The sequence below is a fragment of the Passer domesticus genome, chromosome Z (assembly GCF_036417665.1).
Source record: "Passer domesticus isolate bPasDom1 chromosome Z, bPasDom1.hap1, whole genome shotgun sequence".
NCBI classification, from domain to species: Eukaryota; Metazoa; Chordata; class Aves; order Passeriformes; family Passeridae; genus Passer; species Passer domesticus.
The window spans coordinates 1,295,769-1,321,960 of record NC_087512.1 but is presented as its reverse complement, the minus strand read 5'-3'; the positions used below and the strand labels follow the sequence as shown (position 1 = coordinate 1,321,960).

Sequence of the window (26,192 nt, the reverse complement as noted above, 5' to 3'; positions counted from 1 at the left end):
AAATTAGATTCCTCAGTGAAGACAGAACTCTGTGGTAAGTCTGCACTAGTGTCTGAAAAGCTCTGAAGTCAGCCCCACATGTTTTGACAGACTGCTGTGTGTCCATCTTGCTCTCCATATGTGATGTGGAAAAGCAGCACTCAGTTCAGCAAGACAAGCAGTGGCTTTGCTTCATTCCCAGTGCCCAAAGGGTCTCCTGGGCCAATGAGCCTACACAACTTCAACCACGTACTAACATCAAGAAGTCCAAAATCACTGTGTTCAAAACACTTGAAATTTTGATTTATCTGACTTTGAGACACAGGCCAATCAACCAAGTACTAGGAAGGGGAACTTTTATTTTTACTTTTTCCTCCTGGACATTGCAGGTGATAAGACTTGTGGGCATCTGTTCCACTTCCACTGATCAGCTGTTTTGAATGGATGTTTGGGAACAAGACCTCCTGCTAGAATTTATTACATATAGGACATTAGGCTTCCAAGAAAATCTTCTGGATGAAGAGAATACGTGTTTTTAGCAGTGTACTTACAGATTTACAATTACTTTTTCTCCAAGGAGAGCCTTTCCAACCCAAAGGAATCTTTAATCCATTACACATTACAGGTGGTGTTTCTGATTAGATACATGCAGTTATAGGTATCATTTTTGGATTTGTCACTAGGTCTCAGAACTATGATGTCAAATTCTGTCAATCAGAGCCATCACAGGCAATCAAGCTGCTGTGCCTGACTGCCACCACCACCACCAAGATCATAAACAGTTTACTAATATATCCTATCAAGAACCCTTTATGCAATTTATTGTAAAACTCATTACATTGTTAAAGCATCACATGATTACATCATTACATTGTTAAAACTGACAATTGCTATATCATTTTCCAGACATGCTTTTATAGCAGTTGTTCTTTTATCATTTCAGAGGTTCTAAAATATGTTTCTTGTATAGGTAATTTCTTATGAATATCATCATATCTGGCTTGCCCTGGCACTACAGAAATCCAAGGTAGTTCCAAACATTCTATTTCGAAAATAATTCAGTTCTCTGTTGAATAAAACTGTTTTCTTTTGACTTGTTTTGTTCCTCTTGCCACACTTTTCTGTGAAACAACACTTAACACAAAGGATCCAAGTGTTTGCTGCTGACCATAGAAATTAAAGTTCTAGATAATGTTATCTAAATAATTAAGATATAAAGAAATTCTAAAATTGCATCTTAAGGTTTTAGTTCTTTCATCTGAAAGATGTCATGTATTTCCTCAGGACTGGAAGTGGTTTGGGACATTCTATTTCAACACTCCAACCAGACATCAATGTGCTCTGCATGTGCTGGACCACATGACATACCTGGTTTGCATCTGGAATGTTGCGCCAATGTTTCTCCTTCGAATGGTTAAATATGTTAACTATGCACTTTTTCTAACTGTGGTTTTCTGATTCTTTTCAGCATAAACTGTGTAAAAAACCCAACACAGTTCACCCAGTATTCTATGAAAAATTAACTGCTCCTCTGTTGTCTCCATCACTATGAATTCAGAGCATGACCAAGAAGTGTCCCTTCTTTCCCTGGAGCACTTCGCACCACTGCTAAAACTAACAGGTTGAAAGTTCAGGGTCTCATCTGAAGATTTCCTCTGAAGTTACTGGGATTCTGCACAAGCACACGACGTCTCTGTGCATAACCAGACCCCAGAAACACACACTGCAAAGCTATAAATACACATCCTTCGCCACGTAGAGGAACATGAACACTTTTATACCACACAATCTGCTACCACCATCTCCAAAATAATTCTTTACTTAGGAAGAAATTACGGCCTGGCAGGGTGGGCAGGCTCTGGCCCAGGGTGCCCAGAGCAGCTGTGGCTGCCCCTGGATCCCTGGCAGTGCCCAAGGCCAGGCTGGACGGGGCTGGGAGCAGCCTGGGACAGTGGGAGGTGTCCCTGCCCATAGCAGGGGTGGCATCCCTTACAACACAAACAACTCTGTGATTCTGTGATTTTATGATTCACGGCATTCCGGGGGCTTGCTCTCTTTCCAAAGAATGGTACAGATTCTGATATGTTTACACAAAACCTTCAGAAGTATTCAGAGAGTAATGCAAGACCAGCTTATACACTTAGAAAAAACAACTCTTTAGATATGCAGCCTCTAGTAAAATTTGTGTTTAAGAGCTTTGCAAGTCCAAAAGAAGTTTGCAAGCCTGATAACTACAATACAGGATCTTCCCTGAGAACACAGAGTAAATGAACAAAAAAGATTGTTCTCAACAAATTGTTCACCTCTGTCTTACTCTACTGGCTAACCTTCTCTCAATTTTTTTTTAATCTCACTACACAAAGCAATGTATTCATGCAGATATTACATGGGTGGTAAGTAAGAACTGGTTGTGTAAGAGCTATTTCTTGCCTCCAAAGTCCTAGTTCATTTAAGCCCCAATTCAGATCTGCTGAAAACTAGCTTGTTCTAAAGGCTTAAACGAATCTACGAATCCACCCTTCCCCAAAGGTTCAAACCCAGCTGTATGACAGACATCACAGAATGGTTTGGCTTGGAAGGAACCATGAAGACCAGCTCAGGCCACCCTCCTGACATGTTTTGTGTGAATTAACACCAACAGGAATGCAAAAACTCTCAGTTCAGGCTGAGAGTATAGGCCTATGTATTTATCAGCTACAGAGCCTCATACTGCTGAACAAAAATCCAAAATATTAGCTGGAATGCTATGAAATTCAGTCTTTTAACAATTACAAGGAATCATTCCAGAGTCAGACTCATTCTGAAATTTTTCATTTAGACAGAAAATATTATCCTGTTCCTGACCACAATTCTCTTATGAAACCTAGTTTTAAATTTATTACCTACCCAAGTCAGCACAAGAGTGACAAGGTCTCAACTCTGTCATTATTAATATCCACAAAAGGAATACAGGGTTTGAATCCCAGCCAAGGAAAATCTGTCCATTGTACTGCAGCATTTCTACCAGTAACAGTCTACCTCAAACCTCACAAAATGCTCAAAAATTAAGGGCGAAAGAGAGCAGTGTTTGGCACAAACACTGGACAAAATACTATCTGGAAAGGCTAAATACAAAAGCATTTGCTTAACATGTTAAATAAAAATAACGTGCAAGAGCCTATCAGACCAATTTGCTCTCCACTTGGCATAAGCAGCCCCCTAACAATAGTCTAATGAAGGAAGTTTTTTACAATAACTCTTGGATACACATTCACATCAGGAATGGGTTTGCATCACAACAGCCATTTGCATGTAGGCAACAGCCTTCATGTCAGCCAGCCAAGGCATACCTGGGTTAGAGATGTCAGTCATCCTCCCACCTACACCAACTCCACCTCCCCAGCTCCACACATCCCCATTCTTTGTCTTAAGGGACAGAAACAAATATGGAAAGGACCAGGAGACAATAGGGGACACTCAGGCAACAAGGGATTTGCTTCTGTGCCTGCCCCTCCAGCCTCTCATCTATCTAGTCGTTCCCTTTACTTCACACAGCATTTAAGTCTACAATGCTTAGTTTTATCAAACCCCAGTATTTGATGAAAGATAAAATGAATGAAGTTGCATTCCAGCTATGATGCTGGTAACATTTCTTCCCTCTTGCTCCAGCCCTTCATTCAGTCAGCCTGCACAAAAGCAGCATGTCACTTCAGCCTGAGCCACATCCCCTCATCTGTGACAATCACCATCACACAGACATCAACTGACAGAGATTCACAGCAGCACAATTCTGGGCTTCATATATGTTCAAAATCCAAATAAAAATCTAATTACTTAGAAGTAAGCAAAAATTCACACTTTCCTGTAAGGATGCTAATTGAATTTCCATGTAATGCAGAAATTTATTTTTCAATAATGGAAATCCATTCTTTTCAACCAGGATGTCTATTCCTAGGTGCCACATTCTTTTCTTGTTAATAGTATTTTTCTTTCCCCAAAGTGAGTCACTCTGGAAAATGCCATTCGCTTAAAAGAGAAAAATTGACAAACAACCCCAACTGTCACAAAAATGAATGTTCATGCTCTGTGCTACAACTACCACATACCAATAACTTAAACCTCAATCATGAAAGTACCAAATTACTCAACAATAGTAACTGGCCTCAGGACAAGGAAATAAAACTTAAATCTGCAACTGTGAAAATAGTTTCTACTAATACACTGCTAAGCACATGATCTGTTTGGCTTTGCTCTGCTTTGGCTGGGAAGTCTTTCGCAGAAAGACGGAAAAAGTTTTTGATGGCTTATTCAAAAGGAAAAATAGCCATTTATCAGGTTATGTAAAAATCTCATACTTGTGTTGGAAACTACAGTTTGGCAGAACACATTCAATTACCACTGGGTCTTCTAGAACATTAGGTAAAAAATAACGATGGTATAATCGCATTAAGGGTTTGTCTTTGTTGGTTTAAGACAAAGATTTTAGTCAAAGGCCTCATTAAAACTTAGATCATTCTGTGCAGGGCTTAGCTCCTCTGTGGGTCTACAAAAACAAGGAAGTACAACTATAATCCATAGAAATAAAAGAAAGATGGATAGACTTCCAAGTTTTTTTATGCTTAAAAGTAGAGGAACATTTTCCCCTCTTGAACAAAAATTATTCATTAGAAACTATAGCTGTGAAAATCAAATTATTTGTGAAATTAACCCTTCGAAATCAAACACTTCAGTCCATATAGGCAATACTGCAACTGTGTGCCCTTAAGAACATGTTGAACAAGGCTCAAGGGAAAATATACTCTGAGCCACATCCAGAGCCAAACTCCAGTGAGGTTGTAGCACCTCAACATTACAAAATCAATTATAGATAAAATTTTCACAGTATTTCCTCTTATCACAGAATGGTTTGGGTTGGAAAAGACCTTAAAGTTCATCTTGTTTCAGCCCCCTGCCATGGGCAGGGACACCTTCCACCAGACCAAGCTGCTCCAAGCCCTGTCCAGCCTGGCCTTGAACACTTTCAGGGATGGGACTTCTCTTATCCTTCAAGATATTTTTGTCTCACATTCTGCAAATCCAATGTATTCTTTGCATACCAACCACAATAAAAAAATGCAAATAACCAATATAAAACAAGATTGCTTAGGGAAATAAAAGCACAGTTTTATGATCTTTTGAGTTTTATGATTTTAAGAGTCAAGGAGCAAAGCTTCTGTACAGATCTGCAATTTTGAAGTGCAAATGTACACAGAAATGCACACAGACATTTTCACTACAGATTAAAGAGAAACAAGTATTAATCTGATTCTGGGTTTTGGTGCTCTTCAAAGTTTTTCTTCCATAATACATTTTTGTTTTCCTTCATTTCCCTCAGAGATCCTACCAGAGTCATCTCCTAAAAGCACAGTATTCCTTCACACCATATGCATTCAAAAGCCAGAATGACAATTTCTACTTGCATTAATGACTTGTTTATGGAGGTAGTTAATTACCCATCTCCTTCTGGATAGGTGCTTAGCACTGGTAAGGGAATATTCTTGTCTTGTACTATTACTAAATCAGAGTTCACCTGCAGGCTCCTTAAGTAAACTATTCTTTATATTTAAGCATTGTAGTTGAGAATACTGACATCACAAATTAAGGCTTGTCCCCTGACAAAAATATTGAAAGGCAAATAAAACTGTTTCAGAACTTGAACTAATTTCATCATGATACAGAACATCCATATCTAAAATGTGCCACTACTATTACTAGTCAATTCCAGGCTGAACATATTTCATAAACTTCTCCTTCACCTTCTACATGTCAAAAAGTCTACCAGACTTCAAGAGTTATTTATGAATGGTTTAAAATACAGATTTTCCTTGCAGAAGCACTAAAAAAAAAAAAAAATCTATCATCATTTATTTCAGAAAAGAAGCAGGAAGCTAAGGTGAAAGGAAACAGGGAACTAAACAGAAAGCATAGGCATCCTATCCTTTACCCTTGTTTTACCTGTAATGTATCAATACTAAAATAAATATAAAATCTTAAAGAAAAATACAAAATAACATGACAACTTCACAGAACTGGTACTCCAGTAGCCTACTGGAGAAAACAGAACCCCCAGAAAATGGAGCTAGCTAATCAATATTTCTAGACAGGCACTGCACAGTACTGCCTTTTTATTCCTTTAGTCTTTACACACACAACCAATCAAAAAAACCACAAAATTTAACTATTAAAAGGAGTTTCACACGCCAGGCAATGTAACTCCCCTGCTCTGCTGAACATGGACAATGGTTAAAATTAGTGATCTGATGTCTAAATACTCCCACTCCAAAATATGGCACAGACATCTGGCAGGACAATGAAGGGGAAACAGTTAATGTGTTATTCAGTAACATGCCATTTATTAACAAAAGCAGCTTCGGATGGATTTAATCCATGAGCAGACCTGAAAAACAGTTTTTAAGAAAGAACAATAGAAAGCCAAAGAATTTGTTGTGCTTTATCAATGCTCTTCATCCTGACTTGCAATGTAGCTCAGTTTCTCCTATCTATGCACTTCCCAATCTGTCCAGGGCACATGTCAATTATCAGACATCAAGTTTAATCCTTTCGTAACATGTCATCAATGCATCTGGAAACAAACAGATCATTCTTTTTCCTCACCTATCCAACCTTTTTCATGAGAAATCATGCAGCTAAATATCACAGCCTGAGCACTTTAGTGCAGGTATTTTCAAAATTATGAAGAATAAATCTCTCATGGAGGTGTAAGTTGTAGGTGTTATTTTAACATCCAATATTAGTGCAAAAAACCCTAATCCTCTGAGTCATCAACTCCACAAAATCTGCATCTGCCATCCAGAAGGATGACCATCAAAAAGCTCAAGATCAAAAAACCCTGGAATGGTTTGTGTTGGAAGGGAAAAGTTTAAAGCTCATCTTGTTCCACCCCCTGCCATGGGCAGGAACACCTTCCACCATCCCAGGTGGCTCCAAAGCCCTGTCCAGGCCCAACCTGGTCTTAGACACTTCCAGGGATGCAGGGGCAGGCACAGCTGCTCTGGGCACCCTGGGCCAGGGCCTGCCCACCCTCCCAGCCACCAATTCCTGCCCAACATCCCAAAATGTGTGCCTGCCCTGTGGCAGTGCAGCCATGGCCTGTGTGCTGTCCCTGCAGGCCTTGTCCCCAGTGCCTGGGCAGCTCTCCTGGAGCCCCTGCAGGCCCTGGCAGGGGCTCTCAGGTGTCCCTGCAGCCTTCTCTTGTGCAGGGGAGCAGCCCCAGCTGTGCCAGGCTGGCTCCAGAGCAGAGGGGCTCCAGCCCTGGCAGCATCTCCGTGCCTCCTCTGCACTGGCTGCAGCAGCTCCACGTCCTTGTGCTGCTGGAGCCAGGGCTGGGGCAGCTCTGCAGGTGGGGTCTCACCTGAGCCCAGTATCTTTAACACTGTACAGGAAGTACAGCAGCCCACAAGAAGAAGGCACTGAACCTTTAACTCATAGATTTTGGACTGTTTCTTACACAGCATAGATGGTCATTTTAAATGTGCTCAAAAATGAACTTGAAAAATACTGGTACTTTTAAAAGCCTTTTCACATTTATTGCTAAAATAAAAATTAGGTAGGAAATGAACATTCTTGTTGACACTCAACTATAAGATAAAGAGTTATGGATTTCATACCATTCACTAGTTTAAATTTATAGGACTTTAAGAAAAACATAACTGGTTTTGCCTGTCAAGTTCATTTTTTACATAGCTCATTACTAACATTCGCTAATTATAAATATTGTCTACCTCAATTTCCATTTCCATAATTCTCTAGAGCTAAGAAGAATTTGGAAAGCAAGAAATAACTCCTTCTCAGCCATATAAAATTCCTTTTCTCTAGCCCTAATCTCTGCAAAATACCAACTTTTAAAACTTTGTTACAATACATCAGCATGCTTCTTGGTTTCCTTTAACAAGCAATTTCCCCAAAAGAATTAAAGAAAACTCATTTTTGAGCCAACAGGTTTTCTCTTCTCTTTTATAATGGGTTATTTGAAGCCGCTCAGGTTTTGGAATATCAGGATAAATGTCAGGGAGATAAATCACCAACACACCTCGTGAAACTTGCTGCTGCACTCTCAGTAAACAAGCTGAAGCATATGGTTACAATTAGGGTTTGTATGACCACAGAAATCAGAAGCTCTAGTCATGAACCACAGCCTCGCTGTGCTGCGCACTGATGGTCCCTGCTCCAAACAGCTGACAGGCTACAGAGAGCTACAGCTACAGCTCCCAGCACAACACAAGCCTGGGCAGTGGCAGGAAGACATCACAGAAAGGAGGCTTTACAGACTTTAAAAACACATAAGCCTCCACAATGTTAAGTATGAAAAATTTTGTCACTGTCACAAGGGTGGAGTTGTGGCAGTCAAGGGTCCCCAGGAGCACCAGCTTCTCCAAAAATAAAAGAAAAACGTACACTTTCACAGAATCTCAGAATGGATAGAGGTGGAAGTGGATCACCTAGTCCCAGCTCCCTCCTGAAGCAGGGTCATCCCAGAGTAATGGCACAGGATTGTGTCCAGATGATCTGGAATATCCACAGCAAGGCAGACTCCACACTCTCTCTGGTCTGTTTCAGTGCTCAGTCACTGCACAGGGAATTTCTTCCTCATGTCCAAATGGATCTTCCTGGGCATCAGTTCCTACGGTGCCAATGCTGGGTCCCACAGAACAGAGTCTGATCCCTGCTCTGACACTTCCCTGCAGATACTTATGAGTCTCTTCAGAGTCAATCAAAGATTTCTCAGAACTATCAAGCCAGGAGAAGACAGTATAAATTGCTCTTCTGAGAAAGAATGCTTTGCTGTCACTACCATCAGTGTATGTGCAAAGAGCAGAGCTCACAGAGCAAAGCCCATGCTACCTGTGCAGCTAATTCTGACTAATAGTGGTTTACTATCAAAATAATGTTGGTGAAGCTAACAGGACTGATCAAGAATTTCATGGAATCTCAGGATAGTTTGAGTTGAAATGGGACCTTAAAAACCATCTCATTCCAACCCACTGTCATGGGCAGGGACACCTCCCACTGTCCCAGGTGGCTCCAAAGTCCCATCCAGCCTGGCCTTGGGCACTGCCAGGGATCCAGGGGCAGCCACAGCTGCTCTGGGCACCCTGGGCCAGGGCCTGCCCACCCTCCCAGCCACCAATTCCTGCCCAACATCCCAAAATCTGTGCCTGCCCTCTGGCAGTGCAGCCATGGCCTGTGTGCTGTCCCTGCAGGCCTTGTCCCCAGTGCCTGGGCAGCTCTCCTGGAGCCCCTGCAGGCCCTGGCAGGGGCTCTCAGGTGTCCCTGCAGCCTTCTCTTGTGCAGGGGAGCAGCCCCAGCTGTGCCAGGCTGGCTCCAGAGCACAGGGGCTCCAGCCCTGGCAGCATCATTATTTCTTAATTATACTACAATTGTTCTGGTTTTAGATCCTTGTCATTCAAAGTCCCAAGAACATGGAGGAGCTGGGGCCAAATGCCACCAGAAGTGCTATTGGTGTATAATCATTCTATACTCTCACATCATGCAAATATACAAAGATAAATTACATTTCAAGAAACAGAACATACATGGCACAGTGTATGTCAAAGAACTGTCTAAGAGCTTGATAGCGAGTACATCTCTGGTTTGCAGAGATACCTACCAGACACAAGGTATTTCTGTACCAGCATGATTAAGGCAGAAGGTGAGTTTTTGTCATAAAAACTTGAAAACTCCCAAAGGTGACACTGCAGCACTGGTCAGGACCAGCTTCTGTGGTCCTTGTAGCACCCAAGCACAGATTTTGGGTAGGATGAAGCCAGTTTGCTGTGCAGCTCTTGCAGACTGCCCCTGCCACAGCTACACAACCACAACACTCAAGTAATTCTTCTCAAAGTGCCTGTGCTTGAACTGCAGCCACACACTTTGCTCTGTGTCAGGTACATTGTCACGGGGACTAAGTGAAAGATTAAAGATCTGGAAACTTCCTCAATCTTCCCATTCAGACAGGGGAAAATGTCATGGTTACAGCACCAAGAGGATGACACTTACAGACTGTAAGCAAGAAGGAACACGAACAGACAGAACTGGAAAAGAAAGCTCAAATGTACATTTCCATTGTGGTGGGCCTGAACAGGCAATTAAGCATTGACTAAGCACCAGAGATAGACACCAGATCTGTGACACATCACAAAAAGGATCTGGAAGGTAGAAGCAAGCAGAGTGAAGCATTTGTTAGCAGAAGTAAAGGTTGGTGAAATCATAAGAAATAACAGACAGATTGTTAGTGTATTTTTGTGTCTCTCTACTTTGATATTTATTATACATTATACTACTATTTTAATGTAGATATTACAAATCAGGCTACACAAAATTGAAGAGGAAAAAGACTATTAACATAAAACACTAAATATTAATAAACAGTTTTCTTATATGGTTAAAAATTACCATTCAAACGCTTCTATTAACCAGAAAGTAGCACAAAAAAATATAATAAGCTGTACTGTATATAAATCACAGATGTACAATAGAGGTCTGGTATCTTCAGGTGTCATAATGCTGAATAGTATAATGCAGAGTAAAGATTATACTTGCCTGATATAACATAATTAATGGCCTGTAGTATTTCTCTAGCTCCAACCAAAGAACACAGACATGAGAAAACAAGCCATCATTGACCACTACACACTGACTTCTGCAATTTCTAGGAATGCTACAACAGTACATTTGTGTGGCAGATTAGTTATGATGATGACTTGGATGATGAATGAAGCTGAATCCCGTTACTGACTTTGCTTTAGTTCCTTACAGATACAGCATTGTACCCCTCACATCTATAAACACCCCAACAGCACAAACCAAGTCAATTAGATCCCACTGTTGCAGTAACTCCTTACTCCTGCCAGATGCATTACTGTCTGGAGTTGTTTTTAATACCAGAGTATAAACTGGATCAACTATTTTAAAGGAAACCATCTAAATTGACTTATTTTTCAACAGTCTTGAGTAGCACTATCATTTCCCTGTCTTAGCACATCATCTACTTGGCATCTAACAAGGATTCTGTTTTGCAAGCAATAAAATGACTAATTAAAAAAAAAAATTTCTTGTCCACAAAAAGTTGTCTCAACTTAGTTGACTGTAGACTATGAATTGGCAAATGTTAACAAATCTCAACAAAAAAGAAGAGGGAACTTAGAGCCAATAAAAAAACTTGGGTTTGAGGGTAAGTTGGTTCAATGTGTTTTGTGAACCAAGAATAATTAATTTCTGGTTTCCAATAAATGAGTTTCTAATATCTAAATTCTACTGCCACGCATATTAATGTCATTTATGCTTCACAACACTGCCCCAGATCTAGCAGCACTTTACAATTACTTTGCACACCTACTGAAAGACCGCAAAGACAAAGCAAAGTTGACTCAGTAGAGAAAAATCTCCTTTATGAAGTCACAAAAATAAATACCATTATTTTTCCCCTCCTTCCAAAACCACCATTGTTTCTTTAATTATTGGAGCATAACAGAATTGGCAGGACAATCCAATCCAGGTATTTTATATGCAGGACAGAAAAAGGTCCTTGCACAGAGGTAACCTGGATCCAGCCAGAGGCCAAACCCAGAAGTCATTGGTGTGAGGATGTTGGTTGTGTGGTTTCAGAGTTAAGGAAGCTCATGAGAGGAAGAAAAACAGGCTACGAAGGATGAGAAGCAGGAGAAGGTTAACTGTGGGAAAGGGTAAAATTCTGCTCGTATCGTGTATAATTATCACTCCTGCTGAATCACAAGGAAGGAAAAGGAGGGTGGATCTAAAATACGGTGCTTGTAAGAGTTTGTTGATCTCCTGCTGCAGAGCAAGTGACTACAAAATAGTAATAACATTATACAGGGTAATTTAGATGACTGTGTTATCAAGTAAAATAATTACCAAGTACAATAATTATTTTAGGCCTCAAAATGTCATATTAAAAATATTTTTTTTCTAAAACCAGGCTCCTGTCTCCTTTCATCCTAAGGAGATTATATTTAGACTATTTCAGTAAACTTTCTTTAAGCATTATGTAGTATTTAAAAGGCACTGAGCAACACAGAAGTGAGTTTTCAATTCTTCCATTCTTCTTTCAATCTCTATCATGTAAAGATTACAAAAGCCACAAAAGTAATACAATACAGAAATCACATCAAAGTTTTCAACAGCTGTTCATTGCTCAAAATTCCCTTTTGCACCCTAACACACTATCACCTCGTGTTGCTGCATCTTAATTTGTGCTGCGCTCTACCCATGTACCAGAGGCTGCATGAACCAAAGTATTGATTTGATAAGAGTTAATTCAGAGATAAGACAGGCAAATATGCCATTTACTCTACAATCCTACTGTGCCCACATTTCACCTATAGTCCAACATCATATATAGGCAAATAATTGTTAAAAAATCCCAAGCAACTGTCTGGGCATGGATAGAAAAAACATTTCTGTTTTTTAACAGGATGTGGCACTCCTTTTTTCCCTTTTCCCAGGCAGGAAATTAGAAAGCTCTTTAAAAAGGCTCCTCTTCTTAAAGCTTTAAACGAAGACACTTAATTTGCTGGGCTAAGAGATGGCACTTCAGGTACTCATGAAAGAAGCAAGAAAACAAGCGTAGGCGTATGCCAAGGTAGTTGCTAAGGGAATGGTTCAAGAGGAGTGAAGGAGGTGGGAGTGTAGGAAGAGACAAGAACAGATGTAGGCTGAAATCTTAAAGAGTTTGCATTAAGAAATGGAAAATTAATATACAACGAGTAAAAAGTCATGGGGGATATCATGTAAGAAGTGTTACAGAGGGAGGCTCAAGTGGTGGCAATATGGATGGATTTATGTACCAGTCAAGTAACCAGAAGAGGGGAAGAAGTGTTTTGCCTGTGGCAGCACTGAGTCTGAAAGACACGAGAGAGATCAGATCTAATAATAACATAAATAACAGCAATTATTCAGGTAATACTATGTACCAAAATATGCAGAAAAAACTGAAAAACTACAAACCAGATACTGAAAGATGCTTTAGAAAAATATGTTATGATGATGACTTTAGAAAAATATGTTATGATGATGATATGTTAAGAGAAATTTCTCCTTGCAATTGAAACGAAGGAAAAGAATATACCTGATGGGACTCTCGAATAAAACACAGCAAAGAACAATTTAATTAATCAGGAGTGTGTGTAAGTGAATCGCAAAGCAAGCCACTGCTTTGTGCCGGGTTTAGCTTAGGGACACAAGCCAGGCGCGGCTCCGGAGGGTGTAGCCCGGAGCGCAGAAGGAGCTGAGCGCAGCAGCCGTGCGCTTCTACTGCCGCCGTGAGGAGGGACGCGGGCACTGCCTCCGACTGCAAATTCTGGCAGACCCCTGGCGGCCTGAACTTTAATATTCCCTCAGGAGGCTGCCAGTGAATTGATTTCACAAAAGAGCTAAATAAATAGTATCGGTTTTAACAGCAACTGACTTGCAAAGTGTTCTCTAGTTTATCGGGGAGAAAGAAAATAATATCTACCTTTGCTGTTAGCACTGTATTATGTTTTATTCTCATTCAGCGGGAAAGAAAAAACCTCTAGGACAGATTTTTATACACCAGTAAAACACATCTGGTGTGGGGAAGGGAGCAGCCACCAAACAAAACAGAGTGTACAGTATAACAAAAATGAGAAACCTTTTTCTGAACAACAAATGGCATCAAGTCTTTGCTATTCTTCAGGCAGTGTTTCTCTACAGCAAACAGTCTGGGAAAGGTCAGAATCTAGTCATACTTATCAGGAAAAAACATTAGTCAACTTACTGAGAAAGGCACAGTATGTTACAAAAATTCCTATCTAGGTTGCTCCCTTACATCAAAGAGCCCTCCTAGGAGGGATCCCTTGGGGACCACCTAGCCCAACCTTCTGCTCAAGCAGAGCCACAGAGCAGGTCACCACATGCACAGAGTAATTGTAAAGAATAAAATGTGCACATAAAACTATTTCTCGCAACACTTAAAGTAAATTGAAGTATGTGATTCATCAAATAGGGCACTGCTTGGTTGGTTGAGGGATTTTTAATGTGTCAGTAAAAAAAACCCAGGGGCTAGGTGATACTTTTACCATCTGCTGTCCTGCAGGTATAATTGCTTCAGATTCTAACACATCTCAAGATGGGCCATGCAGGCCTGTGGACAGCTTTTCTACACTGGTATCACTTGCTGAAAAAGAAATGGGCTACAGGTGTGTCTGCAAGAGAGGGCACACAGAAGGCAATTCTTCATATGGTCTGAAGTACAATTTATAGAAAATCAGACTCACTTGCCACCCCAGATGCAATTCCATAGAGCAGTCCTCCTCCATCTGTTTGCTGCTGAAAGACGTGGGTCCCTGGAGGTGGGCTTCTCTCTTGTCTAATGAAATTATACAGCAAAGTTTTCACAAGTCTGCTGGTGTATGGGAGACTGGAAAGAAAAAGAAATACAAAAAACTTTAGTTGACTCACAACTCCCAAAAATTAACACAACAACATCCAGGTAGGGTGCAAAGGCTAGTATTTGGCATTAAAGATGGTCAGTAACTCTCCCAGTGCTGACCAGACTGGAAAGGGAAAGAACACCAAGGTCTTGTCCATGCAAAGCTGCCCAGACCTCAGCAGGAGTCTGAAGGAGTCTCTTACACAGCAGGACCATGAAAATTGACTTTTGGTTTTTGTTTTTCAAATACTATTTTTAAATAAACTGTTCAGTTTGTAGAATCATTGTATTCACTTACCTCAACACACCAATGGTAAAAAATATTTATGCAATGAAAAGAAATGCTATGTTTTTTAGTTTTTACTCCATGCTCTAGTAACACAGAGCATCTCTCCAAACATACAGTATTTTTGTCTGTGTGTACAGCTCAGAACCAATCTTAAACACCTTTTCATACCTCAAGGATTCCATAATTCTGGGAATTTGCAAAGACCAATGAAACAACCAACCTTACATCAGTGAATCTGAAAAATGCCAATAGAATTTGTTGGGTTTAACTAAAAGGCTACAGTATTTCCAAAATGGAGTAGCATTTCCACAAAAGCAAACAGCTGGCTCCCATTCCCATCTGATTTAGAGCTGAAAAGAAGGAGCTCTGTTAGGATGGACTCTCTGACCATCTGCAGAATCCCAGAAGGTGAGGGGCTAATGTGCATGTCCCAAACACCAATAGCTGCATGGTGTGGAGCCAGCCGAGGGTTTTTGTGAATAACAAACAAGGACTGTCAGTAAAAACACACCACAGAAAGACCTGGATGTGGCTGGAGAAGGGGCCACATGAGGCAGGGCAGCATTTCTGGGACAAACCTCCTGGCTGTGGCTCCTGCAGAAAAGCACAGCCCAGCCTGGTACAGGTGCAGGGATGGGGCTGAGAAGGGCCAGGCACTGCAGGGGAACACGAGCCCATCCAAGACCCCAAAGCCTCCAACCCATTTCCAGAAAGGTCTGAAGGAACCACTGGGAATGAGAACTGACTTGCACAAGAAGTGGGAAGCTTGTCCCCAGGGAGTGGAAGATTTCAGTGTGCCCCACAAAGCCCAGGCACCCAGGACATCCCTCCACCTGATCCACACTGGAGCCAGGACTCGTGAGCTCTCTTGTTTTTTTCTTCCTTTCTCTCTCCCCTCCTTTTATCCAATGCTCTCTCTCTCTGTGTCCCTCTCTTTCTCCCTTACAGCCCCCTCCCACCTTTATCCAAACCCCACTGTGCTTACACTGGGATATCAGGGACAAACACCGTTTTCCATGCCAAGTGTGTAATTTACTAATAAAACTTTTTAGTTTTTTTAATTAGATCCTCTGACTTTTGTCATTCCTTTTCATCATGAACATCTACAAATCCTGGGTGCTTCCCTCTCCTTAGGGGATGTCACACCAGTGCCACTCCACCTGTTCACATTGCTCTTGATTCCCAGACACCAAATGCCTCAGTCTCTCCCCAGAGGTCAGGCTCCTCCTACCCCCAAATCAGACCTCTCAGACCACATGCTAACTCTTCCCCCAAATATTCCCCATTTTCCCCCAAACCCTTGATTCCTTCAGTCCAGAGACTGAAGTACCAGGATATTCCACACATCCTGAGGCTCTGGCTCTATCCTGCTGCTGTTTCAGGCTGAAGTCTTCCCTGTGCTCCAAGGTGAGCCTCTCTCCTTTCCCTGCACGTCAGAGTAGTATCTGTGTCTTACATTTAGCAGAAACTTCACGAAACCAGAGAATAAATACATTTATGAGAAATCTGCCCACACGGAACTTGAAGCTGAAGGAGGATGAATGGGAGCCTGACTAAAATGCATGTAAGCCACCGTGAAAGCACTTGAACACAAACCACCAACTTGCCAGAACAAATAGTGTTACTCACACTACCAAGTCTACCCCCAGCTAAGTGCTCCCTTCAGCTCAGCACAGCATGTGTCTTCATCTTTCCAAGGACTGCTGCGTATCTGGATGGCAAGAAAGCACCAGCATTTCTGAGGGACCTGAGTTCTCCAGGCTGCAGTGCTACAAGACTCATTGCTGAATCAAAAAACCATCCTGAAAAGTTAATACTGATTTAAGTTAATGAAACTAACCTCAAAATATAAAAATTATTTCCACATTAGTTTTACTGAGGTCTGAGCTGTGAGATTTCCACCCAAATCCCTCCAAGAGCCTTTACACACGTTTGCTTTTGTGATCTGTTTTCTTTTGAGCAGAACAAATTTCTATCAAGAGAACATTTTGCTGCCTTCTGTTTTCAGGTACAAACAACCTGAAGAAGCCACCAGCAGCGTTTGCTTTCCCTCAGGCAGCACCCCAGAGCAGGACATACCATCGACCATGCATCAGGTATCTGTGAATGATGCTCTCTCGCAGAATCTCTTTGTGGAATAATTGGCAGGAGAGGAACACAATGAGAGTTGTCACGGCTTCCAAAGAAATGCTGTATGTAATATCTCTGCAGAATAAAGGGAAAATTACAGAGATTATTCTACTGGGTTGTTTACAAGCTGATTTCCAAGAATACTTGGTAGCTTCACCTGAAGTTATACACTGTGTAGCACAAAGAGTTTCAGCTGGGAACATGTAAACAACAAATTGAAGAAACTCAGAATCACTGCATACCAAAAATGGGTGTTTTTCTTAGAAATAAGCACTGTTTTCATACACCAAAGGACAAAACAATGTAAAAAGAGGTATTGCTCATGGCACTCAAGTTGCAATTGATAGACTATACTTCTTCCTCAAAATAATAAGTATCTCTCAGAAGTGTGTCCTTTGTACTATTAAACAAAATTGTCACCAAACCATCATGCTAAGTGAGGGAATGAATGTCCAGCTAGCCCAACACAGCTCCATCTGCCAAGAAAACTAGATCCCTGTGAGAAGAATATAATATACAAATGCCAGCTCAAGTGTACAAAACACTCAGGGTATCAGGATACCACATACATTGCTCAGTCTTAAATGCTATTTCTGAGGTAACAGGGAAGTAGAAAGTTTCAAGGTATTACAAGGTACTCAAGATAATCACAAAGAATGAGCTGCAATGCTTAAATACAGACACCAGACAGTTCAGCACAGTTCATTTAGCTCAGGATGATTAGGAAAGGCTGTGCAGCAGAACAGATGACAGGCACACTATTAAAAGTATCTTGTGCTTTCTGTTCCCACCTCTACCTATAATGACTTTGTTACAAATCTTGTTTTTAAAAGGGAGAGAAAAGCAGCACTTGCCTCCTAAATCAGTAACAAATTACAGACTGCAAGAAACCTTTTAAAATACAATGAACTAACTTGGACATAAACCAGTATCATTCTTACTTACAACCAAAGACCATTTTTACATCCTCCAAAATTAGGTACTTCATTTGGTGCAACAGCACCATCCTGCAGTTCATCAGAAATATTGTTATCAAGGATTGTTATTGTTGCCACAAGTCCTTTTAATGCTTCTCCCACTCACACTATTTAATTTCCACAGTATGCTTCACAATCCAGTATTGCTAAGTTACAACAGTTTCCCTGCAACAACAATGAAGTTTTTCTGACCTAGGACCTACTGGAAATTCAAAATCTGTTTATTATTGTCAAATGCAAATATTTAATAGTACCTATATTTAAGATTTTTTAAAAATCAAAACACCAAAGAACAAATTAGCATCTATGTTGTTTAACCAGTGGTGCTAAATTTTTCTTTGTTACAATGTCACCTTCCAAAAATTTTATTCTCAACATTTAGAACAGGTATAAGCATAAAACTGTGTGATCTTTCAAACAATAATGACTTGAAAACTACAGTGCAATCTCCCAAAGCAAAATTAACCTCAAAAACTAGATTTTCACTAGTCTCAGGACCAGAGCAGGTGTGGTCCTCACTAAAATACACAGCATTTTATTTAGAAGAAATCAGTCTAATTTTTAACACAATCAAATAGTTTAATATTCCCAAGTGTGCTGCCAGATATGCTGTAAACAACATGCATTACTGTCAAGTGTAAACACAAGAATTTCATGCATCACAATGCACAGACAGCTTAAATTAAGCTCTTCTGCAGCAGCTCCAGGCCAGAGTTTCTTCAGAGTGCAGTTATTTACTCAAAGCCAAGAGCAAACTGGAATCACAATTTCCTGGATCACAATCCACAAAACTACACCACCTCTCATACAAAAATGTTTTTAAAAATGAAGGTTGTGCATATTCACTGTTTTTTATTTTCTCTCACTTCATTTGAGTATTTGAACCCCAAGTATTTGAAGTTATGGGTTGGGAAAACACATACTGCCTAAGTAACATTTTCCTGAAAATCATGATGTCCTTTTGAATTACTTTTACTCTCTGCAAGTTACCTGACTTTTTGCCCACTCCTGAGGAAGTTCGCCAGTGTAAATGCTGATAATTAGATCAGGCCAGAGGTTACACTCTGATCTGGTTCCACTGCAAATTCATCTGAGCCAGAAGCAAGGCTGCACTAGGAACAGTGCCTGCTCCCTCTCCCAACCAGAGGAGCCGTGCAATCCGCCACCCACATGCATCCCAAGCAAAGCAAAGAGGACTTATATACATAACATCAATTATCAAAGGTTCAGCCACCAGCAAACAAAAAATAAGAAATATTTTTCTCTCAAAATAAAAGCAACAGTTTGGGAAAATACTTTTTTTGATATTAAAAGAAAAACATTCAGAAACTTATCATTATGACAACGGCTGAGAATACAAAAACAATGTCTCCTACCCCAAGGTGATGAATGAAAATGGTAACAACTTTACAACCTACTACAGCATGCAGTGGGTCACTATTCAAAGAGGAAACATACTTTGGGGTCTGGTATACTTTTTCTCCATTTCAATCATTCATTCATTTATTTTTATTATAACCCACATAAGTGGAATAGCAAATTTGAGGAAACATTACAAAATAATTTTCTGTTTTGATAAGAATCATCATAAAAAAATAAACAAAGATATTATGGTACTGCATTAAGGAAAAAAAAATCTGCTTTCAATATCCTTATATAAATCAGATAGATAGAAAAAAACCCAGAATGGTAAATTCAAGCAGTCCCAGTTAGTGAGTTAGTCTCATTTTCTCTATGTTCAAAACCCAGACAAGGCACATTTAACTGTAGAAACACTCCACTAAAACCTGCAGAATCTGTTCAGATTAAATCTCCTCTGACATAAACACAAGCAGGGTCCTGATATCAGGGGTAACCCCTCAGGTCCAGTCTCCCTTAATTTATCAGCACAAGGATAAAGCTTCAGAGCAAAACTATTTTCTCCACCAAGGGTCAAATGTATGGTTTTCTGAAACTCAGGCATTTCTAAAGGATCACAAGAACTACCAGGAACCTCTTTCAACTTCAAAGAACACTTTGTTTATTTATATTGAGCGACTATATAATAGGGGGTCTTGGTCTTGATTTTTTTTTTTTTATTCAAAGCTATCAGTCATATAGAATGACTTTAGATGGAAATTATGCTGATCTTCAACTTCCCCTGAAAACTGTTTGCTTGCAGATAAGGAGGAAACTAGAAATAATGAACTCATGTATCAATTGCATGTCAAAATTATTTAGCTACTTCTTTCAGAAAGCCAGAATAACTGCATGTTGTTTTGAGCTTCTGTGGCATTTTTTCTTTCCTTCTCAAGTGTCTTGCAAAACAAATAAAAAATCCACAGATAGAGCTCACATTCTGTGTAAATGGACTTCATAAAGCAATGTACCAAAACATACAGAGGTCTTTTCTTTCTCTTGTTTTGGATTTTCTCTTTTGGGGATTCATTTGTTATTCTAAACTTTTTCATCTTACTCTCTCTCTCTCCCCTTTCCAAAGGGAGATATATTCTGGTATCAGGTAGATAAGTTAGCAGATACTAGAGGTCTGTCTCTGAAAAGACATCTTGAGAAACACACATCTTTCACATGGAAAGAATCTGAGATAGACTGAAGTCCAGAACTCATGGCATTCATTTCTCTCCTGCATTTGGGTTCTCCTCTTATCCCAGGCAGCTGTCCTCCTGGTACCATACCTCATATGCAGTGGCATCCCTGGACCAGATGGAGCAAGCCCAGGTTCTCCCATGTGACACCTGAGCTCAAACTGATTTCTGGCAACAAACCTCATTCATAAACGTCTACTCTCTGAAGAAAAGACACATCATGTTATATCTATCCAAGATTATGTTAAATTATGGATTCTTCATAGAATGATGAGCTCCAAAATGCAAGATTCCCTCGTACTAGCATAACAAATTTGTGTATTTAACATGTTTTTAGTGTCTACATTTCAATGAAAAACTGATACATCAATGGATTCCTTCCAAAAGCAAATGATGCCAGATAATTTTAATTTAAAAAAATTTAATTAAACAACAAAGGAGTTTATGATTTATAATCATAAATAAATCAGTAATCATTACATAACAACTTATTAAATCAAAAGACAAAAATTAGAATGGCAGAATGGTTTGGGTTGGGAGGCACCTTGAAGCTCATCCAGTCCCATTCCCTGCCATGGGCAGGGACACCTTCCACTGTCCCATGGTGCTCCAAGCCCTGTCCAGCCTGGCCTTGGAAGGGATGGAAAGTCCACAACCTCCAGGAAATAAATTCTACTGAGTCAGATCACGATCCATTTTAATCTGTGTTGTCAGGTAGGTAACAGAGATCCTGGGCTCCTCTGGAACCTCTACAGCTGCTTTAAAGCAGCACTGCATTTAGGCATACAGTAGTACTGCTTTAGAAGAAATTGGTGCAGAACCTAATTCTTCCACAATATGGACTGGAGAGAATATCACTTTTCTTCTGGTCTTCCACCAAGAACATACAATTTATTAGATTTATTTTATTTCTTAACTTTGATGGCAAACTCCTAAATTAGAATCATCAAATCCTAGGCTGGTTTGTGTCAGAAAGGACCTTAAAATTCATCTAGTTCCACCCTCTGATGCAGACAGGAACACCTTCCACTACACTGGGTCGCTCCAAGCCTCATCCAACCTTAGCCCAAATACTGTTCCCAAATGATGCAATCATCCCACACAGAAAAAGAACTATGGTCCTGTTAAAATCACAACTTCCCAGTATCCTGGCATCTGCTTTATCCATTCAAAACCATGTGGATGACCTCCTATCAGCATCACCTACCAAGAACTTCAACAATCTACCTATGTGTCACCATCCTGCTGCTGCTGGCTTCCCTCCAAGGCCAAGCACCACTCACAAGTGCTTTCTGTGCTCCCAGTCATTCAGCTTTGTTCCCTGCCTGTGAGAGAGAGGTCTGTGACAGAGGAACCAAGGTGAAGCATAGAGGCACCATAGAGGAAAATCTCAGCTACGAACTCCAATTAACACTCTGAAGGCACATGCTGCTGTAAACACTTTAATTACTCAGTGAAATGCAGCTATTTCTATATCAGCACACAGAGACTGAGAGCTCATAAATGATTTCACACCTACAGAGCAAACAGCCTCAACAGTAAGAAACCAAACTCCAAATTTCAAATCCCACCCCTACACTGAGCCCCCTCCCTGTTTAAATATTTTCCTGAACTTTCACCCAGCCAGAGCTGTCTACTCTGAGTATTAAAAGGTTAAAAGGTAACCCATTTTCTAATTTAGGAGAGTTGCCAAAAGGGCTGATTCATACAAAAAGTCTCAAATCATACAGGAACCAGGTTTCATTTCCCTGCTTCCTGAGGGCCCACCAGAAAGGTGAAAGAGGAGTCACCACAGAGAATAGGATCAGTTTTGGAAACTGAAAAGCAAGTACAATATCTGGCTATCAGTCTCAGGATACAAGTACAACAACTCAAAGAGAACATAATCCTTCCTCTTGGAAATACTCCTAATTTTACACTTACTGATGGCACATATGCACTGTGGCAGCTGATAATGCTCTACACTCATTACAGCTGACTCCAAACATTTGGGAGATGTCCCAAGAGGGCACTCAGCAAACACCGACTGGAAGTAGAAAGCATCTCTGACATTTCATACTGCATCTCCCCCACACTGGGTATTCTCAACTGGGAGAAGAACAGGGTGAGAAAACAAAAAATTCCAGAATGGTTTGGGTTGGAAGGACCTTAAAAATCATCTCATTTCAAGCCCCTGCCATGGGCAGGGACACCTTTCACTAAACCTCCAAACCTTGTCCAGCCTGGCCTTGGGCACTGCCAGGGATGCAGGGGCAGCCACAGCTGCTCTGGGCACCCTGGGCCAGGGCCTGCCCACCCTCCCAGCCACCAATTCCTGCCCAACATCCCAAAATGTGTGCCTGCCCTGTGGCAGTGCAGCCATGGCCTGTGTGCTGTCCCTGCAGGCCTTGTCCCCAGTGCCTGGGCAGCTCTCCTGGAGCCCCTGCAGGCCCTGGCAGGGGCTCTCAGGTGTCCCTGCAGCCTTCTCTTGTGCAGGGGAGCAGCCCCAGCTGTGCCAGCCTGGCTCCAGAGCAGAGGGGCTCCAGCCCCTGGAGCATCAACAATGTGGAAATACTCCAAAAGTAGTACCCAAAGGATTAATATGACTCAAGAGCCTTTTTTCACAGACCTGTTCCTACACCAACTATTCTGAGACTATGTGATGGTGTATATTGTCACCTCACTGATATTTATTTCTGCCCTCTACAGATTAAAAATCCTAGAGGAAATTCTGGACTTCAAAACATTGCAAAGAAGGTTTATTATTCTCCATTTACTTTTCATATCACCAAGTCTTGTTAACAATATCCACTAAAACTAACTAAAGACATTACTTTTCAGACAACAGAACACAAGACAGCAGCCCGAATTCCTATAGAAATGGACAGCTGCAGAGACTCCCAGGTGTAGCTTCCAAATCCCTGGGAAGAGGAGATGACCCAGGTAATCAAACAACTACATTAGACCATCAGAGAGTTCTACACAGAGCCAGACCACAGGAAGCACATCCTGAACTTCAGTGATGCAGCCTAAGTGAAAGGCAGACCTGCTCCACAGTCTCTCTCTGCCTTTGCTGCTGAGACCCAAATACCTGCAACCAGAGGTTTTTCAACACCCATCATCTTTTGTGAAAAGAGGGCTGAAAACTACATGAAAGCAGATTATTAGAATATGATACACAACATAATGTATGAAAAAACTGTACAGACCTCTGATACTATGCTTTAAGGCGAGGAAGTTTGTTACAAATTAAAGCACACGTAGTGAACAGATAGGTCATAGAAAAGTACTGATCTAAGTCTAAAATAAAAAACTAAACTAGAACAGAGTAAGAATCTGTGATACAGATAAAGGTTCTCCTACCACCCCAAGGCGCAGCAGCAAATAAACTCCCTTTATATGAATTAGCTCCCGCCTAAACAGAGCACAATAGTCTTAAACTTTGAGGCTCTTCAAAGTGAGGCAACACAAATCTTTCTCAGTTTGGATGTTTTCACTACCTTCAACCTCAGTTTCAACAGATGGAAATTTGCCTTTGATGATTAGACAAAGTTGCCAAAAACGCAAAAGTCACATGTTTCCAAATAATGGAGGTACTACAATCTTGACAAAAATTCCTTGAATAGACTCTTTTTATAAAGAACTATTCTGACCTACTCTTCTGAAAGTAACAAAAATAATTAAAATATGGCACTCCTGAGCTAGAACAGAAAACACTTCTTAGTCTCTTTGCTGCTCACAACTGGCAAAAAAGAAAGCCTAAACATTTCTCATCATCTGTACATGGCACCTTTCCTACACTGCAGTTATTTTGAAGAGCTTTATAATCAATTATATTGCCTTTCCTCCTCCTACATCTGACTTTTAAGCTGCCATAAAATGCAGCGACCATCCCTAAATGAGTCCAAACCTAATCAACATTTAAATTTTATCAACATTGTCAACATTTAAATTTTGTCAACATTGTCAACATTTAAATTTTGTCAACATTGTTAACATTTCCAAACAACTAAGACAGCAACTTAAAACAACCATAACTAGAGAAAATAAGGGAATGTAATAGAAATACCAGCTAACTTGTACTGGCACCACAGGGTGCTACTTAGGTGTGATGTAACTAGATCACAGTATTCCATTTTTCCTCCACATGCATTTATAGTTTTTAATGAAGTGAAAATGCACTGATAACAACCAGATGTTCAGTTATGGATACCAGCTCTTAACAAGCTGCTGAAAGAAGCCTTTATAATTTAAAGCTTTGGGAGCTCCATCCTGCAACAAAATGTTTGCAATAGTTTCTACATAGAAGTCATACAATTAAATACTAACTTTGTATCTTTTTGCCGACTACGCAGTTTGAATCATTAGTGTACACTCTTGAGTGCTAACATTAGCAAAACCAAAGAAAAAGCAGAGTATCCATAGCACACCCAAGGGAACCATAAATCAAACATCAACATAAGGTAACACAAGTGTTATAAGGGACTGCACAAGTCTAATTGTTCAAAACTGTATTTCCTATAAAATTAAACCTCAAACCTTTATCCCAGGCATTTTGTACAATGCAGCACAGCCTGTTTTTCAGAAAGGTAATTCAAGATATTTTTAATAACTCTCAGACACAGCACCACAATGTTGTAGAGTCCCAGAGTCCCTACTGCAACTTATTTCTGCCTTAAAGCACATTTGCCTTTTCCAATATAAACTAATTTCAAGAAAGAATTTCTTAAATTCCCTGTAAAAAACTGAGACACTTCCAGAAATGCTCTGCCTCCCAGAAAGGCTCTGCAGCCTTTCCTAACAAAAAAAAAAAGTTACATTTCCTAATATGGGACAGAGATTTGACATTTATCTTCTTCCACATCCCACACCTTACTTATTAATTCTGAGAAATACAGTCCACCTGCAATTTGCAATTATGCTGTAGGTTGTTTCGTACACATAAATGAGCTAATTCTGCCAAGCCTGATAACTAGTGCAAGGTTAGAGGTGAGTGGCATCTGCCCATACCCAAGAAAAGACTGGAGCCTTCACAAGTTCAGTATCCAGCCAAGTCCAAATGTCTTACATTTAGAATCCCAGAATACTTTGGTTTGGAAGGGACATTAAAGCTCATTCAGTCCCACCCCCTGCCATGGACAGAGACACCTTCCATCCAGCCTGGCCTTGGGCACTGCCAGGGATCCAGGGGCAGCCACAGCTGCTCTGGGCACCCTGGGCCAGGGCCTGCCCACTCTCCCAGCCACCAATTCCTGCCCAACATCCCAAAATGTGTGCCTGCCCTGTGGCAGTGCAGCCATGGCCTGTGTGCTGTCCCTGCAGGCCTTGTCCCCAGTGCCTGGGCAGCTCTCCTGGAGCCCCTGCAGGCCCTGGCAGGGGCTCTCAGGTGTCCCTGCAGCCTTCTCTTGTGCAGGGGAGCAGCCCCAGCTGTGCCAGGCTGGCTCCAGAGCAGAGGGGCTCCAGCCCTGGCAGCATCTCCGTGCCTCCTCTGCACTGGCTGCAGCAGCTCCACGTCCTTGTGCTGCTGGAGCCAGGGCTGGGGCAGCTCTGCAGGTGGGGTCTCACCTGAGCCCAGGGCACAGGGGCAGGATCCCCCTGCCCTGCTGCCCACGCTGGGATCAGCCCAGGGCACAAGAGGTTTCTGGGTCCCAGTGCACATGGCTGGGGCATGTCCAGCCTCTCACAGCTGGGGATATTCTGGGGTATAACCAGGATACACCAAAATCCTTCTCCTCAGGGCTGCTCTCCAACCAGTCTGGAACAACTATGTACCTGCCTGACAATACCACACACAGGTATCCCAAGCA

At 41.1% G+C, this 26,192-nt stretch overlaps 1 protein-coding gene across 9 annotated transcripts in view; it reads right to left on the bottom strand.

Annotated features, from left to right (window-relative positions):
* Positions 1–26,192, bottom strand: part of DYM (dymeclin) — a 209,079-nt gene that overhangs the window by 150,439 nt on the left and 32,448 nt on the right. For all 9 annotated transcript variants that reach the window (XM_064405419.1, XM_064405420.1, XM_064405418.1 and 6 more), the window contains 2 exons: positions 16,794–16,919; positions 14,271–14,413 (listed from right to left, as the gene is read on the bottom strand). In XM_064405419.1, the coding sequence (XP_064261489.1) occupies positions 14,271–14,413; positions 16,794–16,919 (269 nt within the window). The remainder of the gene's footprint in view (positions 1–14,270; positions 14,414–16,793; positions 16,920–26,192) is intronic.